The sequence below is a fragment of the Podarcis liolepis genome, assembly GCF_965112155.1.
Source record: "Podarcis liolepis genome assembly, chromosome: 8".
NCBI classification, from domain to species: domain Eukaryota; kingdom Metazoa; phylum Chordata; class Lepidosauria; order Squamata; family Lacertidae; genus Podarcis; species Podarcis liolepis.
In genome coordinates, this window is record NC_139560.1 from 41,552,054 (window position 1) to 41,568,707 (window position 16,654).

Consider the following 16,654-nt stretch of genomic DNA (forward strand, 5'->3'; position numbering starts at 1 on the left):
TATACCAAGAAACATGCTGCCTGCAGTGCCAAAAACATTTTCAAATTTATGCAATAAGGTCCCTATCAGATCTTCTGGGATAGGATGATCCACAGTTTTATAAACTTCAGTCAAAATAAGTTTTCAGATGTACTTTCTCACACTCCTACATACAGTACATATGTCTTTAGCCACATCCTTTTCAACCTTGGTCTGAGCCCTTTTGCAATATGTATGAGAGTCTGTAGGTTACAAAATACCACCTGCTCACACCTTTTAATGACAGTTCTCTAAAGTTTAGACAAAAAGAATTAGAAGGCTTAGCCATCCAAATGCATTTCCACGAGTCTTGCATAATTTCTGCCATAATATCATTTCCCCAGTGCTGTAAATAAACCACTGTATCATCTAGCAATGAGTGAAGATTGTATATATGCTAAAAACCAAACATCTTGGGGGCTGCATACCTGTATGAAAGGATATAGTCAGATTGCAGAGGATTTTGAAGACAGCAGTAAAAATGACACCGGAACTGAGAAGCATGGCACAAAAGAATAGAATAAAAAGAGTGTACATGCTTTAAACACCACACTATAGAAGATAGGCAAATACAACTTTACTGAAGGCAGTATGAGTAGTAGGACAATAAGCAATTGGTTCAAGTTGCAGCAGAGCAAATTTAAAGCAGCTATAAGGAGCTATTTGTCCAATTTTTATAATGGCTTGATAGTGGTTCAAGTTGCCTTGTGGAGCTGTGGAATTTCCTTCCTCCTTCTTAGTTTTTTTGGTTGCTGAATCAAATGAAAACATTTTCAGCATGATTGTCCTTTATATGAACAACATACATACCTCTTTCAGAACACCATGAGAGATATACACCCTCTTATTTTCTCCAGGTCAACAGTATTATAAATAAAATACAGTGGTACCTCAGGTTGAGTACTTAATTCATTCCGGAGGTCCGTACTTAACCTGAAATTGTTCTTAACCTGAAGCACCACTTTAGCTAATGGGGCCTCCTGCTGCTGCCGCGCCACCGGAGTACGATTTCTGTTCTCATCCTGAAGCAAAGTTCTTAACCTGAAGCACTATTTCTGGGTTAGCGGAGTCTGTAACCTGAAGCATATGTAACCTGAGGTACCACTGTATTGTAGCAGCCTTGGTTATGGATAAGAAAAGGCTTAGTTTGAAAGTATGTTAGTGCAGTCTACAATGTACCCAAATAAACCACTTGAAGTTGTGGAAGCCAGTTGAGGACACAAAGGACACTGCTGTTCTTAATATGGTTGTACAGTTGTAGACTACAGAATGCATTCAGGGAAGCATCATGCATTTCTAAGGAAAAGCACAACATGTCCTAATAGGCATCCACTTCCATGGCATGCTAACCTCCTGCAGTGGAGTCCCTGTATGCTTGGAGAGAGAGAGAGAGAGAGAGAGAGAGAGAGAGAGAGAGAGAGAGATGGATGCAGGCATGACCTTGCCTCTGCTCCCATTTTCTTCCCACCACTCTCTTATCTGGTGACTAGTACTGCTAGCAAGACTCAACAAGCACATCTTGTACAACTGTACCTGCTGTGTTGAGTGTGGGTGGAGAGTTGAGAAATGTCACTTCAATTCTTCTTGTTTGTTATGTATCCATAGCAGAATGATCCAGGGTTTGTTAGGTTGGTTGAAACAAAGCAGGTTATGGCCAGACAGTACTGAAGACATATTCAAATTCCACTGGCTGCCTCTGTAGCAAGTGAATATGTTATGCTAAAGAGAGAGTAGTTAGTGAAGGATAGCAAAACAGCCTCTCTTTGTACCATTCTCAGAGAATCAGGTGTAATTGTTCTGCCATGGAGGCAAATTTAACGTGCATTTGTGAAATGCCAGATCACATTTCAATGAACTGGACGAGTATCAATTCAGAGACTTAGTTCTATTGTTTCCCATGCAATATTGCTATCCTACTGGTGTGGATTGAGAGCCCAACAGGAATGTTCCATTAAAATAAATGAAGCATTCTCTTCCAAAATCCAGACTGTTAATGAATCCAAAGGTATGCTCCATTAATTTCGGTGCAGCCAAATTCTGAAAAGTGCTGCTAAAGAATGTATAAGGGTTCTAATTATTTTCAATCTCTATTTTAAATATTCACTCATTTTGTCTTCCTGGCAGCAGCTTGGCAGCATCTAGTGCAATTGTTCCTTGCTGCAAAGTGTGGAACTGGCAGAGTGAATGGGTGCATGACTTCTACCTGCCTTCCTTCCATCTGCCACAGCATCAAGATGAAAATTGCTTGCTTGATGGGTGGCAGGGGCAGGGGGGTTCTCTGCTGGAGTGGGGTCCAACCATGGTGGATGGGAACCTACTTGGCTGCTATCTCCCCATTGCTATGTCAACAGCAGCTTCAAGAATGGCGAATGAAATTGTCAATGTTGCTGGGTGAAAAGTGACAGTCTCCAGTTTTGAACTTTTACAGTGGAATATATAAAGAGAGGTTTGTGTAACACTCTTATTTTATGAGAAAAAGCATTCCCTCCAACAGGGGCATTGTAAGGTACTTAAAAAGACACTGCATGAGTTTGCATAATATTTGCATAGTTTAAATTATATGTCTAGATGAAAATTTAGGCTGGCTTTCAGAAAGGAAAAAAGGATAGAGATGAGGGAGAAATTTGACTCAGTTAATATTTAAAGCCAAGCCTACTTAATTCATACTTTCTGGAACAATATGGAAACTGAAACATAGCCTTTCTTTGAAATTCACATTTCCCTGAATTTTGCAATGCAGTTTTCTGATCAACTAATGTGTACAAAAATGAATATACTAGGGTAAATTTATATGTTATGCATTTAAATGTATGTGTTAGCTAAAACAGCACACAAAAATGCATTACATTGGGCAAAAAGCTTGGCAAAAATGTGTATATCAGAAAAAAAATGCAAAAAACCAATCTATCACAAGAAATTCACACTAAAATGCAGATTAATCTTCATGGGGATATTATTATTGTTGTTGTTGTTGTTGTTGTTGTTGTTGTTGTTGTTGTTGTTGTTGACAAACAAATGTGGAAATGTGGAGAATCCTAGATTTGAAAAATAAGAAACCAAGAGAATCTGAAATTGACATCTTTGCCCATTGCTAGTCAAGCCCTACTTTGAGCTATGGTGTACCAACATTACTTTCTGGTTCTGGTACACTGTATGTTTATTGAGCCCTCCACCCAAAACACAATTGACAAGAACTACTGCTTTTGAATATATTAAAAGTAAAATAAAGTCCTCTGGGAAAATTAAGATGATGGGTGGGTGTGGGATTTCAGTGGCAGTATGTTGTGACATGCTCAGTTATAATGTTTTTAAAAGAATCATTTTAAGCATAAATTTTAAAAAGAGGGCAAGGACCAGGAGTTCTGGGGGTTGGCACAAAAGATACAGGCCTGGGGCCCCCTAGGTCATCCTCTAACAATGCCCCTGCCCTCCAGTATTTCACAGATGAAAATCTATGCATCCTGTTCACACTCTATTCTCATACCAAAGATCACTTTGCAAGCCCCACACCTTCCCCCATTACACACTGTGAAAATCTGTACTTCACCTGCTATATTCTTTATCAAACTGTCCATCTCATTGCTTTAAAACCCATGGTGGTGAGGGTTCCCTTTGTTAAGGAGTCAACTTACTAACTATGAACTGATTCTGCAACCATGGATATAACCGAACAACACCATCCACTCACAAGACGAAGGTATCTGAAGGCTAGGAAGAACCCCAAAATTTGCTTAAGTACAAAAAAAAATCTTTAGGAAAACAAAACTGTTAAAGATATCAACTCCAAAGGTAGCCCCATGAGGAATGAGCACAAATAATGCTGATTATTGGGGTGCAAAATGGTAGGAAGGGGGAATGGACTGGCCTATGCTAGAAGAAGGCATGGCTGGCTGTAATTCTGAACAGGAGTACTCCACATGCCAATATTCTTTTGAAGATCCACATGTAGGCTATAAAACATAATTGCCCAGCATTATGCTATTAAAAGTTCAAAATATGCTGTGTGAAATCACACTGTGCATTGCATGATGGCACCTTAGTGTTCATCCAAATCCATTTAAATGAATGTGTGCTAGAGACTCCCACACAGGAGTTTTAACTTTAGAAACTTGTCTCTCTCTCTCTCTCTCTCTCTCTCTCTCTCTCTCTCTCTCTCTGTGTGTGTGTGTGTGTTCTTGTTCTGAAGCCTGAAGAATGATATCACTAGTAAGTCATTTCCCCAAGATCTGAAGAAGGGGCCCTTGCAGATTGGTGTTTTATTGCGGGTATATTGTGCCACATGTTCTTGCCACAATAATAGTGCACCAGTGGTGGACTTATTTTGCTTTATTACTTATTAATATCCCCAGGGAAACTACATTATTGCTGTCTGGAGGGGCTATAGCACAAAAAGTGGGAGAAAATTAAAGTGGAGTATTTGTGCTATTAAAAGTTACAGGATTTTAGCAGAAAGTTACGAGATATGCAATAAACGAAAAAGCAGCAGTGTGACCACCCCAAAAACTTTTAGAGGTGCAGACAGTATTGAAAGTATATGGCACCCTGTCCCCATAGCATCATGATGACAGATCACCACAAATGCTCACTAAAGAGGATGTCTGGAAGGGTTCAAGGTATCCCCAGTGGTTTTCTAAGGGTAGCTTCCAGAAAGCCCCCTATTAAACTGAAATAATTCAACCAAAACTGAAGGCTTTGTGAACAGCCAGTTTATAAACATATCCTTATTTGATAAGCAGAAAGATTAAAATGCTGGATTTTTGTTGTTTTTTTAAAAAATGTTGCATAGCACATGCTTTTTACTTCCAGCAATTATGATATGTACACTTTATTCAGAAATACAATGATGAGTTCAATCAACTTATATGATGCCTGTATTCATTTCAGATTTCAGAGACCTATGCCTTTCTACCAAGAGAAGCGGTGACACGATTTCTAATGAGCTGCTCAGAGTGCCAGAAAAGAATGCATTTAAACCCAGATGGAGCAGATCACAAAGGTAACTTTAGTGCCAAAGAGTGGGATGTAAAGTAATTTTATTCATAATGCCCATTTATATTTCCTTGGTTTAAATGAAGACTCATAAAACATTGTACACTAGAACGGTTCAACAAGTCATATTGTCTCATTCACTTAAGTCAGAATATAGTAGTCTTCTGCATTCTCTCAAAGGATTATGTGTAATACCATGTTCCTGCTAAAATGGTAATTTTACCTGAGGGAAACATTTCCCCCCCCTTCCTTTTTGTGTGTCCACTTTTGTGTGTCCAAGGAGGAGATAGCGTGCATGAATAGTCACAATGTTTTGGATTTATAAACTCAAAATATTTGTCTAAAAAGATGCATGTACCTTCTGTCAGGGTAGCATGATGGAGCAACTTAAAATACCAAAGATAATAAGGACTACAGGAACCTGAGATGCCAGCAAATGAAGCTTGTATCACCCCTAATGTAAAGGCCTTCACGTGCTCTCATGAATGTTGATGCCCTCAGCAGGGTGAAGATCAGACTAATGTAGTTTCTTACTCATTTTTATTTGCTGCTGCTCATTTAACAGGGGGATTGTTCCATAAATTGTTTATATGACTTCATGGGCATTTTTTGTGTGAAGCAACTTGTGGGGCATGTGTGTGTGTGTGTGTGTGTGTGTGTGTGTGTGTGTGTGGAATGTCCAGGAAGGCAAGTTAGATTATTTTAATAAATAAATAAAAGTAAAAATAAGGGCTCATTTAAGGTACCAAGGAGCCCTATACTGAATATATATTTTGAGACAAAGGACAATATCCCCTTCTTAGTCTTCTATATAAATAAATTATTATTATTATGCACACACAAACCTATACATAGTACTACTGCCATTAGAATTCCAACTAAAGTTAACATTTTAGAGCAATGAGGCGATTCCTCCTCAGGAGAAATTTTGAGGGAATCCCAAAGAGATTTGATAAATGAGCAAATTTTCTCAGAAGTCTTTTCTTGTACTTGAACGACACAGGAAGCATCCCTTGCCCCATCCATTCCATCCAGTCTTACCCCTTGCTGGACTTATTCTCTAGCACAGTTAGAATGCTAGTTAAATCAGGCCATTATATTATTCTGGCACATAATATGGTGACCTTGCAGATGCTAAAGATATCTGGATTGACTTGTAGCTGAATGAAATAATGCCTGAAAACCCTGTGCTTGCTGCTTTGAGTGTCATCATGGAAGAAAGGGGGAATATAAATATAATAAGTAAGTGCTAAAATCCACCAAAACATTGTCACAGGACTTTTTCAGGAGACCCAGTTCACACATCATGACAGCTGTAAAGCAGTGTTTCATGATGAAACACACCCATAGTATGAAGTACTATATACCATTTATTTGTAATTATTTTGTTTATAAAAAACTCCATAATCATACCTTATTTAATCTTTGTTTATTCTTACAGATAATGGGAAGCCCCCAACTTTGGTTACCAGCATGATTGATTACAACATGCCAATCACAATGGCCTACATGAAGCACATGAAGCTACAGCTATTAAATTCCCAGCAAGATGAGGTGAATATCTAAGACTAATTCACAGTAACAGTAGTGGTGGACTACGTTCATCTACAGTTACCTTATTACATTAGCAATTTGTTTAGTCTACTATTAAGAGTAATTTTTAAAGCTACAACTTCATTTGCTCTAATGACACAGGAGGAATGGAAAACATTCACTTAATCATGGGTTGGAAATCATACCTTGCTATTTATAGTTTATGATTCTACATAGAGTATGCAACATATTCAATCTTGAGAGCTGATCATATGGAGTTTTCTATGGTTCTGTTTCCTCATGTTCAAATAATGAGAGAGAAGGGGAAAGGTACTTGGGAAGGACATTCTTCTGGATTGTTCACTTCACTCCTTGGGCTTGACTTGACCTGCTTTTTCTTAACAATACTCAAGTATGGAAGAGCTGTTTTGTTGGCTCATGTTAATGTTTATTCTTCAAATATTTTAGATGGCAGATTTTCAAGAGTTTCATTTTAAGGCAGAAGTGGGAGGTCAGAAAGGCAATTGTGGCCCTTCAGGACTCTCCATCTGATCCTTAGGATTCTCAGCATGTCTCCTGAACATGGGGATTAGCTCTCTCCAGACACACCAGGACCTCTAGCCAATATTTGTCCTACTTTGGCATTTCTGGGAGAGCTAAACCAAAGCCCACGTTTGGATGACCAACTAGCCAAACCTTGACTTAACTCAGCACAGTGCAGCAGCAGAACTAGAACAGATCCAAAGCAGCTGTGACCTCCTCTCCAAGCATGCTCATTCATGCGAAGTCATGGTTTGGCTTAATATTATGTATAGTGAAACTGTAAAAGCTATTACCAGAGGCAGTACTGAAGCCTGGGAAGGGTATGAGAGAGCATGTACATTTGGGACTTATTATCAGCCAAGTCCACCAGAAACTTCTGTAGATGTCTTAAGAACTAGCATGCTTAGGTCTTGAACCTAGTTCGTTCAATTCACATGGTTTGTTAGTGTGTATGTTAGTGTGCATGTGTTTAAATGATCCCTGCCAAATAAAACACTTTAGCGCAGCTTCTTAAGTCGCTACTTAAATTTACAGCAAAACCCTTGAGTCTGGGCTTATGCAAGTGGGATTTCAGAATATGCTTAAAGCTTTTCTGAGTAGGGGTTTTCTGAGTGGGATAAGCAGAAGAAATATAACGAAGAGTTGATCTGATTATCTGGGAGAATTAAAGGAAAACTGATCTAGTATTTTTGCCTTTTCTCTGTTTTACATTAAACCATCTGACAATTTAGTAGAATAATTAGATAGATAGGGTCACTTGCAGCTTAGACAGGGTCTCAAAGGTCATGTAAGATATTTGCAGTTATTAAGATCATATTGAATTATGTAATGTTTTCTGTTCAGTTTCATCTTTGCAAGCTAGTTGATGAAAGGCTTAAGCTAAAATCCTGTACCTGCTTACCTAAGAATAAGTCACATTGAACTTAATAAAACCAGCTTCAGTGTAGATGTGTCTAGGATTTTGCTACATATGAAAGAAAGGCAAGGTAGACTGGCATCTTCTAATACCACCACCATTCCTTCTATTTAATATGTTCAGGCTTTGAGTGCCATTGCTTATGTAGCTAAAATGGCACCTTTCACAGACAACAGGGAGGTATCAGCAGCTTCCCAGGGTGTGGGAGAAGTGCAGAAGTAAACAAAAATATCTGAAGTAAAAACCTGAATGGGGAGATCTCAAGAATAACCACAAAATACTGATGGTCAGAAACCTAGGTGGATTGATCCACACTGACTTTGCACTGCCTTGCCCCCCACTCCTCTCCATCCTCGAATGCTGGAATTCTCCATCCTGGAATCCATCCTGGAACTCAGCCAGAGGGAGGTCAGGTGAGCAGCACAGGCCAACCATACTGGCTACCCCTGCTCTATTTCCTTCCCTTCCTACTAGTAGCAGACAATGTGATGCCCTCCAGATGCTGGACTCCAGGTCTCATCAGCCAAAGCAAGCATAGTGATTCATCAGAGAGAGCACCCTGTTGGCGACCCCTAGGGCAGATCACTGTGGAGGAGTGCTGACTAACTGGACCAGTAAACAGGAACCGAATAATGATGACTCCATACTGCCACTGTTAGCTGCAGGTCCTATTTATCAATTCTACTGGCTTTGCTCCTGCATCCTATCATCATAAAGCACATCTAACAACTGAATACTGCTGTTGGAAGCGGGGAGTATCAGAGAAATGTGACTCTGAGTAGAATACAGTTGACTGGACATCAGAAGCCAGTAGCTGTTTTATGCAAGAGCTTCTGACCTTACTCACTGTCTAGCAGGAGCAATCTATGTGAAGAGACAAAAAGTCAACTCATTATTTAAAAATATGCCGCCATTCTTAACACGGCTAGCTTCAGGTTTGAAGGGGCCTCTGGTAAACTGTGCTCTCGTAGGTTGCCTCCAATATTAGTGGGTCTCCTGATATGGGCTTACCTGAAAACAGCTACAAGCCACCTCCCTCTGTGAGTGAGTATAGTAGTGGCCGATGTAGGTGTCTTTTTCCATTGATGGAGTGATTGGTGGGTGGAGCATGGCCACACAATTTTGTGATCCTTTCTCTTTTTTCCTGCTCTTTAGATGTGGCAGCCATTACACCAGCCCCCCAAGTAGTCATTTTGTGTCATGCCATGCCCCAATAGCAGCCATTCCCCCCTCCCAAATGTGCACACTGGCCCAGAAGGCCTTTGTGCGTACAGAGCCTATTTACAGCTCAGTGTAAATTAGGCTAATTTTTAGGAATTTTGTCCCCTTTGCCAGGTTGCAAATATGTGTAATGGTGTAAAATGCTGCTACTGATGAATGAATTGGACTTGATTCAGAAAGGGCATACTTAAAATGAATAAATTTGTCTTGGTTCAAATTGGACTCAAAATTGTTCCTTTGAATTGGGGGGCTCCGGGTTTGGCATGCTCCCAATAGTGTTATTGGGGATTGACAAGGCCTTCACACCCCAGAGGAATATAACAAGGACTGCAGGCCTCCACAAGCTCCAGATGAGTCCCAATCCACTCACTTCCTTTCTTCCCCACCCATCACGATTTACTTGGTAGATGCAACAAAGGTCTACTGTTGTGACCTTGATTGTGGCAATAGTATTGTTGGCTCCATGATCCCTGGAGTAACACCTTCCTGGGGTTTCTGGGTCCCTAAAAGTAAAGGTACCCCTGCCCGTACAGGCCAATCTTGACAGACTCTAGGGTTGTGTGCCCATCTCACTCAAGAGGCCGGGGGCCAGTGCTGTCCAGAGACACTTCCGGGTCACGTGGCCAGTGTGACATCACTGCTCTGGCAAGCCAGAGCCGCACACGGAAACGCCGTTTACCTTCCCACTAGTAAGCGGTCCCTATTTATCTACTTGCACCCGGGGGTGCTTGCTTTCGAACTGCTAGGTTGGCAGGCGCTGGGACTGAGCAACGGGAGTGCACCCCGCCGCGGGGATTCGAACCGCCGACCTTTCGATCGGCAAGCCCTAGCCGCTGAGGCTTTTACCCACAGCGCCACCCGCGTCCCACCCGCGTCTGGGTCCCTGGTAAGGAGTCATTAGCTTAAAGAAACTTTGGCCTCCAGGAATCTTGTTGAACATGTTTCTGGACACCAGTTTTCTTGGGCCCAGAACATTTTCCTGTGCTGCTGCAGAGCCTAATAAAGGCAGCGGCGGCAGCAGCAACCCTTCATATCACTGTTTATACTGCCATAACATAGGTTTCAGTAGGAAAGGGAAGAGGACTGCGGCAATGGGCAGGGCTGGTGCTGGGAACCAAGCCTTTATTAATCACGAGCAGAGCCCAACTTTTTTAGAGGATTAAGCTCAGCTCATAATTTGCTTGGAAGTTCTTAACGAGGAGAAGTTCTTAATTTGGACTCCAAACTTTGCCGTTATGAATTTTGGGTGGGATAAGCATCTTGATAACCACATTAATTTTGGAAGGAACTTATTTCACATGGGGAAGCAGAATTCCTCTTGGAAGCTCATATACTGAAAGAGTGCAACATGTCATTACGCAGTGCAAAGAGAGTTGTTCAGTACAGAGACACTAAACCTTTAGACTGTCTTGTTTCATATTATGAAATGGGGGGAGCTGTGGTGAGAGCACCTCAGCTATCTGGTTTTTTTTTTTGCCCTTCTCTGCAGTAGCTGTAATCCTGAGTCTATTTACACTCATCAATTGGAGTTAAGCACATGATACTGGGCACAACAGTCAGTTAATTACTCTTGTATAGATCTTGTAGTTAAATAACAAAGAATCAAAGCATTCTAGGTTGTCAGTTCTAGGCTGAACAACACCAAGTAATTGCTTGGTAAGCCCTAATCTATATGAACACTGTGCCTGAAAATTATCTTGACATTTGTTAATATGCTTGTGATACAGAATTTTATATTTTCAGGATGAAAGCTCTATAGAAAGTGATGAATTTGATCTGAGTGACTCCACCAGGATGTCTGCTGTGAACTCTGACCTCAGTTCAAATCTCGAAGAAAGAATTCAAAGTCCGCAGAATCTCCAGGGCCAGCAAGATGGTAAGCTAACTTTCTGGCAAATGAAGCTGAGTTTTGTTGATCAGTTCCTTTCTTCTTTTGTTCATTGTCAATGATGTGGGGTATAGGGTAGTAAACAAAGCCATTTCTGCTACTATTCATTCATTATGATGCTTCTGATCTGTGCACATTTATTGTGTCTGTAGACAACTTTAAGTACTGTTTTGTGTCTAAATGATTCACTTGGCTCACTTTTGTGACCCTTCCCAAAGATGCAAAAATATTCAGCCTTATATATAACATATATTATGAAGAGACAATGGCATCTCCAACTGTGCACGCCTTTAGTTTCTTTCACAAAAGTAAACTACCATTCATTTTTATGGGAAAATATGAAGTATTGCACATGGAGACCTTGCAGTACATGGAGGCAAAACTAGCCATACGTAGAGGCACTGAATGTACACCAAGGAACCTGTGGTTTTCCGTTATTGTTGAACTACGACACCTGTCAGCCCCAACCAGCATGGTCAATGGTCAGGGGTGATGGGAGTGATGGTCCAACAAAATAATGAGGGCCACAGATTCCTCACAGCCTGTTGCATATACCTGTGAGTCCTCAAGATCACTGAAAAAATATAGGTCTCCCTTCTAAACACTAGCGAAAAATAAAGAAGCAGGACTTCAGCCGAAAAAGAAAAAGAAAAAAAGGCTTGTAGTAGCAGAGATGTCAGAAAGAGGATTTTCAGTCTTGCTTCTGACATAGAGTCTGCTTTAGTAGAGATTGTATCCACAATATACTGACAACAATTTTATTAGTCTTTTTCGTGTAAATTTGAGGTTGGCATGGAGTGGATTAGGGTTCATTTTAAGTAAATGGAAGCAATTGCGGTTCCAAGTCTGTGATCTAAGGGAGATGAGTGTCCAATTGGAGGCAAGATCTTGTCCCCACAGTACTAAAATATAGCAGTCCAGTGTCTGACTGCCATGCTGCCCTTGACTACACCTATTACCCTTTTGAACTTTATCTTGCATCCTAGTAACATCCCATATCAGAGATAGGCCAAGACCTAAGAACTATATGAATGAATGGGAAGCCCCATTCACATGCCACACTGAATGTGTATGGAGGGAAACAAGTGAGGTCATTTGTGTTTCAGGTTCTCTATAATGCAAAGAAAGCCCTACATGCAAACTGTTTTATGAATGTAGCATCCATGCAGAAATTCAGCTGAATATATGAAGGTTGGGAAGGATAACAGCATGTGCCATCCCACCCCCCCAACTTAATGCACTTAATGCAATGAATGGGAATGGCTATTAAATGCAAGGATGCAGTGAAACCTTATACTAAAGCCTAAGACTACTTCTCTAAGTATGAAGGTTTAAATTCTTTGCTGTTGTACAGAGAATAGTATAACACAATTTGTTAATACCAGTGTACAGATGCACTCCACTAGAATACTTCCTTCCATTTCCTAGCGTTCACTTAAAGCTGTCACCATTTTTTTCCAGTGTCGTAGCTCTGTCAGTGCACCCTTCTATACTTCTGCCCCTCTAGGTGGCAGGCACACAATATGCCCACTTCAAGAATCTACTTAAATCTTTGACTATTCTCCTTGTGGCTTCCTTTCCTGCCGTCCTAAACTAATTCATTCTGATAGAATTCTCTGTCACTTACTCACAAGCTGCATTCCAGCCTAACAGCTGGGGCTCTGTTTCTCTTTTCTCTGTTATACCTTGGGGGATTCCAGCTCACAATATTAGTGTGTCAGAGCCACTAGGGCTACCTGAAAGTGAAAGCTAAAAGTAGGTTCAGTAAAATTCCTTGTCTGAAAACAAACTTCTTTACTATATTGTTTTTAAGTCTTTACTAGACTTGCCATATAAGGTGTTTTTTTAAAAAACTAACTAACTAACTAACTAACTAACTAACTAACTAACTAACTGTGCTTTGAGAGGACAATTCCCTATCCAAGGGCTCATTTCTGAAAATATAACACTTTCTGAGAGAGTTCTAGTTCTTCCTAGTGATGCAGAGATATTTTTTTGTTGACTCACCTGCTCTATGGCCTACTTCTGACTACTTCTGACTTGTTATGGCAGGCACAGCTTATTAACTCCTCAGAATCCACAAAAGAGGTTGGGATGATTCTTAAATTCAGGGGATGGACGAAGGGCAGTAGCCTACTAGAAGTAGAAAATTCAGTCAGAGGTTCCTATTGTTATCTGAATTTCAAAGAAAGCCATAAAATTGAAAAGTGATCATACTGGATTCTAGACCTTTCAGGAGAAATCCTAATGGTACTGAAGTCACCAGTAGCATAAGACCCGTGATGCACCTATGATTAGAGAGGAATGGTAACATGTGTTGCTCATTATAAAAAATCACTAATTCCCCAAATCTAAACATATCTCTGTGCATGAAAATGCTATTACATGTACGAAAGCGTGTTTAAGGCTGGGTATATGCAGTTCCTAGATACCTAGTTTTAGGAAGTTACCAATTGTAATAAATGAATGAGTGCCATATGAATTGTGATATAACAGTTTGATCAGAACAAAGCACCATTCTTACACAGCTTTGGGGGTTCTTATGCATCAGATAAAAACTCTTCTCCATTGAATTGAAGAAAACCTTCTCAAAACCTGAGATCTACACATGTGTTCTATACACATCAGGTACATTTCAGATTGCCTATTATCTGCTGCAGTTGTATTTGTGACTGCGTAAGTAGTGCAAGCACTAAAAATTGAAGGTGGGGGGAGGAATCTACCTAAATAACATGTCTTATGCTGACAACAAACTATGGTGTGTGTCAAAATTTAAGATAGTTACTTAGGCTTTCTGCTGCTTCTGTTGCATTAAAATTTGCGGACCAGACAATCTAGTTTATGAAGTGCCTTGGCTAAAGTAAGCCGGCAGAATAATGTAAAGAATCTCCCTGCTTCTATTGTGCAGCACCAGCTCTGAGAATAAAAATACATTCTCTGCCTCCATGATTGTCAGTCTGCCACCTTTCACAAGCACTGAATTCTTTTGTCAATAAAGAAAAAGAAATTGAACATTTACATCTGCATGTTTCAGAATAAGCCTTAGGGCTGAACTGAAAATTAATTGAAGTGTTATCTTTTTCATGGCAACATCACAAAAGTTTCTTCATACTGGGAGTAAATAATATCACTGTGTCAAAGAAAATTAATGCCTTTGTCACCTGTGAATAATTTAAGTGAAGCTGGCATATATCATTACTTCACTGACTTAAATTATATTCAGTTTCTTCAAAGAAATGAGTAGTGTCCATTGAGCTTTCTGAGGTGCAGTGTGAGTTTCACAAATTAATATCAACTGTAAAAGAAAACATTAAATAACTATCACCTACCAACACAATTGTAGCACATGTTGCAGACACTTTAACTATTTCTTTGTGGCTAATATAAGGGAGTTTCAGTGACAGTGGAATGATTGTTCAGCTGAAGACAGATAAAGTATTACTGATAAAGCATTAGATATTTAAGTCATCGGATAACCTGCAACATTTCTAGCTGGTGACAAAACACTAAGGATTGTCTGTAAGGAAGAGTGAATTGCTCTTTGAATCAGGTCAGTTGCCATAGCAGAAATAGATGCTTGTCCTTAGAGATAAGTAGGACTCCTGAGATGCAGTTTGCTATCCTCTGGCCTTTAGTATATAGAAATTTCACTCCAACCTCAACAGAAAAGCTTATGGTAGAAAGGAGCTCTGCGGATGCTTCCTTTCTTTTGAGGTTCCCATATTCTTACACTGTGCTCACACGTGTTCCTTCTTACATTTCTTCCCTTTTTACTTTTATGCCATTATTTACAATTATTATTTAGTGAATTTAAATCCTGCCCTTTCTTCTGAAAGAGCCAAGGGTTGCATTCCCCAGCTCTTCCAAGTTTGCAAGGATGGTACTTTCAAGGCCAATAAATAAGTTACAAACAAGTACTTTGACTGCCCAGCAAGTTGAAATTCCTATTCATAAGAAAAATGTCCCTTGCAATCTGTAAACATAAAGTATAAGAAGCATTGCTTGGATGTTTTTACTGCTTTAACAAAGTACTGACTTCCCCAGAACAAAATCAGAAGTAGATCCCTCATCAGGGACCCCGCATAAGCAGACTGGTAGAGTCAACTAAACAGGCAGCACCAGCTTGTTCTAGTATAACCTGGAACATATCCTAAGAAAAACAGACAGCAGAGTCAGATACTCTGGATAGGGATTTAATTCAGCCTGCACCTAGCCTGTTGTGGGAAGTGAATTACCAAAATGGGTATTGTGATAGATGGCTTTTTGCGACACTGCTCAGATATTCAGTTATCATGCTAATTTCTAACATTTTCATTTGTCTATGCATTATCTTGCCCAGATCTGGAAATTTCTGTTCTTGGGCAGGCTTTGGTGCTGCTTCCGGTCCCTTACTGTTACAGCTCCCAAGTTGCTAGTCCCTTAGATTCTGCTCAGAGGTTATACAGCCAAGTGTGCATAGCCTTGGGGCTCAGGGAACCTGCTCATTCACTCTCCATACAATCAGGATATGTGAGGGGAAATCAGCTAGGTAGAAAAGCAGAAGACCATGTGTCAAGATCCTAGGAGCTAATGAGTTTTGGACAAAAACTGAAGAGACCTGAGATCAAAGGTCTAGTTGATCATGAAGCTTACTGACAGACCACTGAGAATCCACTTTTAGTCCAGCCTGCCCCACAGAGATTTTGTGATGCTGCAATTGGCATGGGGAGCACTGCCCTTCCCTCCTGAGCTTCTTGAAGAAATGGTGGTGTAAGAGTATAATAAAACAAATAAATGTAGGGTAATTTTTTAGATGATCTTCTTGACATATCAATACCTAGATGGGCTGCTGCTCCAAGCAGTTTGAAAAGTCATAAAAAATAAAAAATACATGGAAAAAGCTAATAATCATACACTTTCTAAATGCACATGCCTGTTGATCCCTTTTCCAATTGGTTTTTTTGGGGGGGGTTGGTGGGGAGGAGGGAGGTGTGCCTGTTTATGTTTTCCTTTCCTCTGTAATTTGCTTTCAGTAAATGAAAATGTTATTAGACATGAATTATGTATTTAGCAAATGCAATGCTGAGTTGTGACTGGTCCAACGTGATGAGGTAACAATCACATTTTCCACACCGCTATCCCAGCTGCACAACTGTCACTTTCTATTACTCCTGCCCTGAACAATTGAATGTGGCTTATAATGACAATAATTGCTTCAAAATTGTTTGTCATGTTTGACTTGTTAGCAACAATCTACCAACGGTTGGTTACAATCAACTTCTTCGTTATTACTGCATAATTACATAAGTGAATATTTTAACCAATAATACCCCAGAATGAAAATTATCTTCCCCTCTGTAAACAACACAGAAATATTTTTGACACTTCAGCACAATCACTTTCTTCTTTTTACATTAGCCAGGCTTAAATGAGTGACTTTATTGCACATGTTCCTGCAGGGACCTTTTCTGGTGCCTGGAGTCAGTGGCAGAACTTCATGCTCCAGCACTGAGGGGTGGAGACCAGGCGGGGCCGGGGCTGGCACGCATCCTGGGGGTGTAGTGTGC

The 16,654-nt window shown here is 40.2% G+C and overlaps 1 protein-coding gene across 4 annotated transcripts in view; it reads left to right on the forward strand.

Moving 5' to 3' along the window:
* Positions 1–16,654, forward strand: part of NOL4 (nucleolar protein 4) — a 109,735-nt gene that overhangs the window by 38,543 nt on the left and 54,538 nt on the right. For all 4 annotated transcript variants that reach the window (XM_083517763.1, XM_083517764.1, XM_083517766.1 and 1 more), the window contains 3 exons: positions 4,903–5,014; positions 6,449–6,561; positions 10,964–11,096. In XM_083517763.1, the coding sequence (XP_083373889.1) occupies positions 4,903–5,014; positions 6,449–6,561; positions 10,964–11,096 (358 nt within the window). The remainder of the gene's footprint in view (positions 1–4,902; positions 5,015–6,448; positions 6,562–10,963; positions 11,097–16,654) is intronic.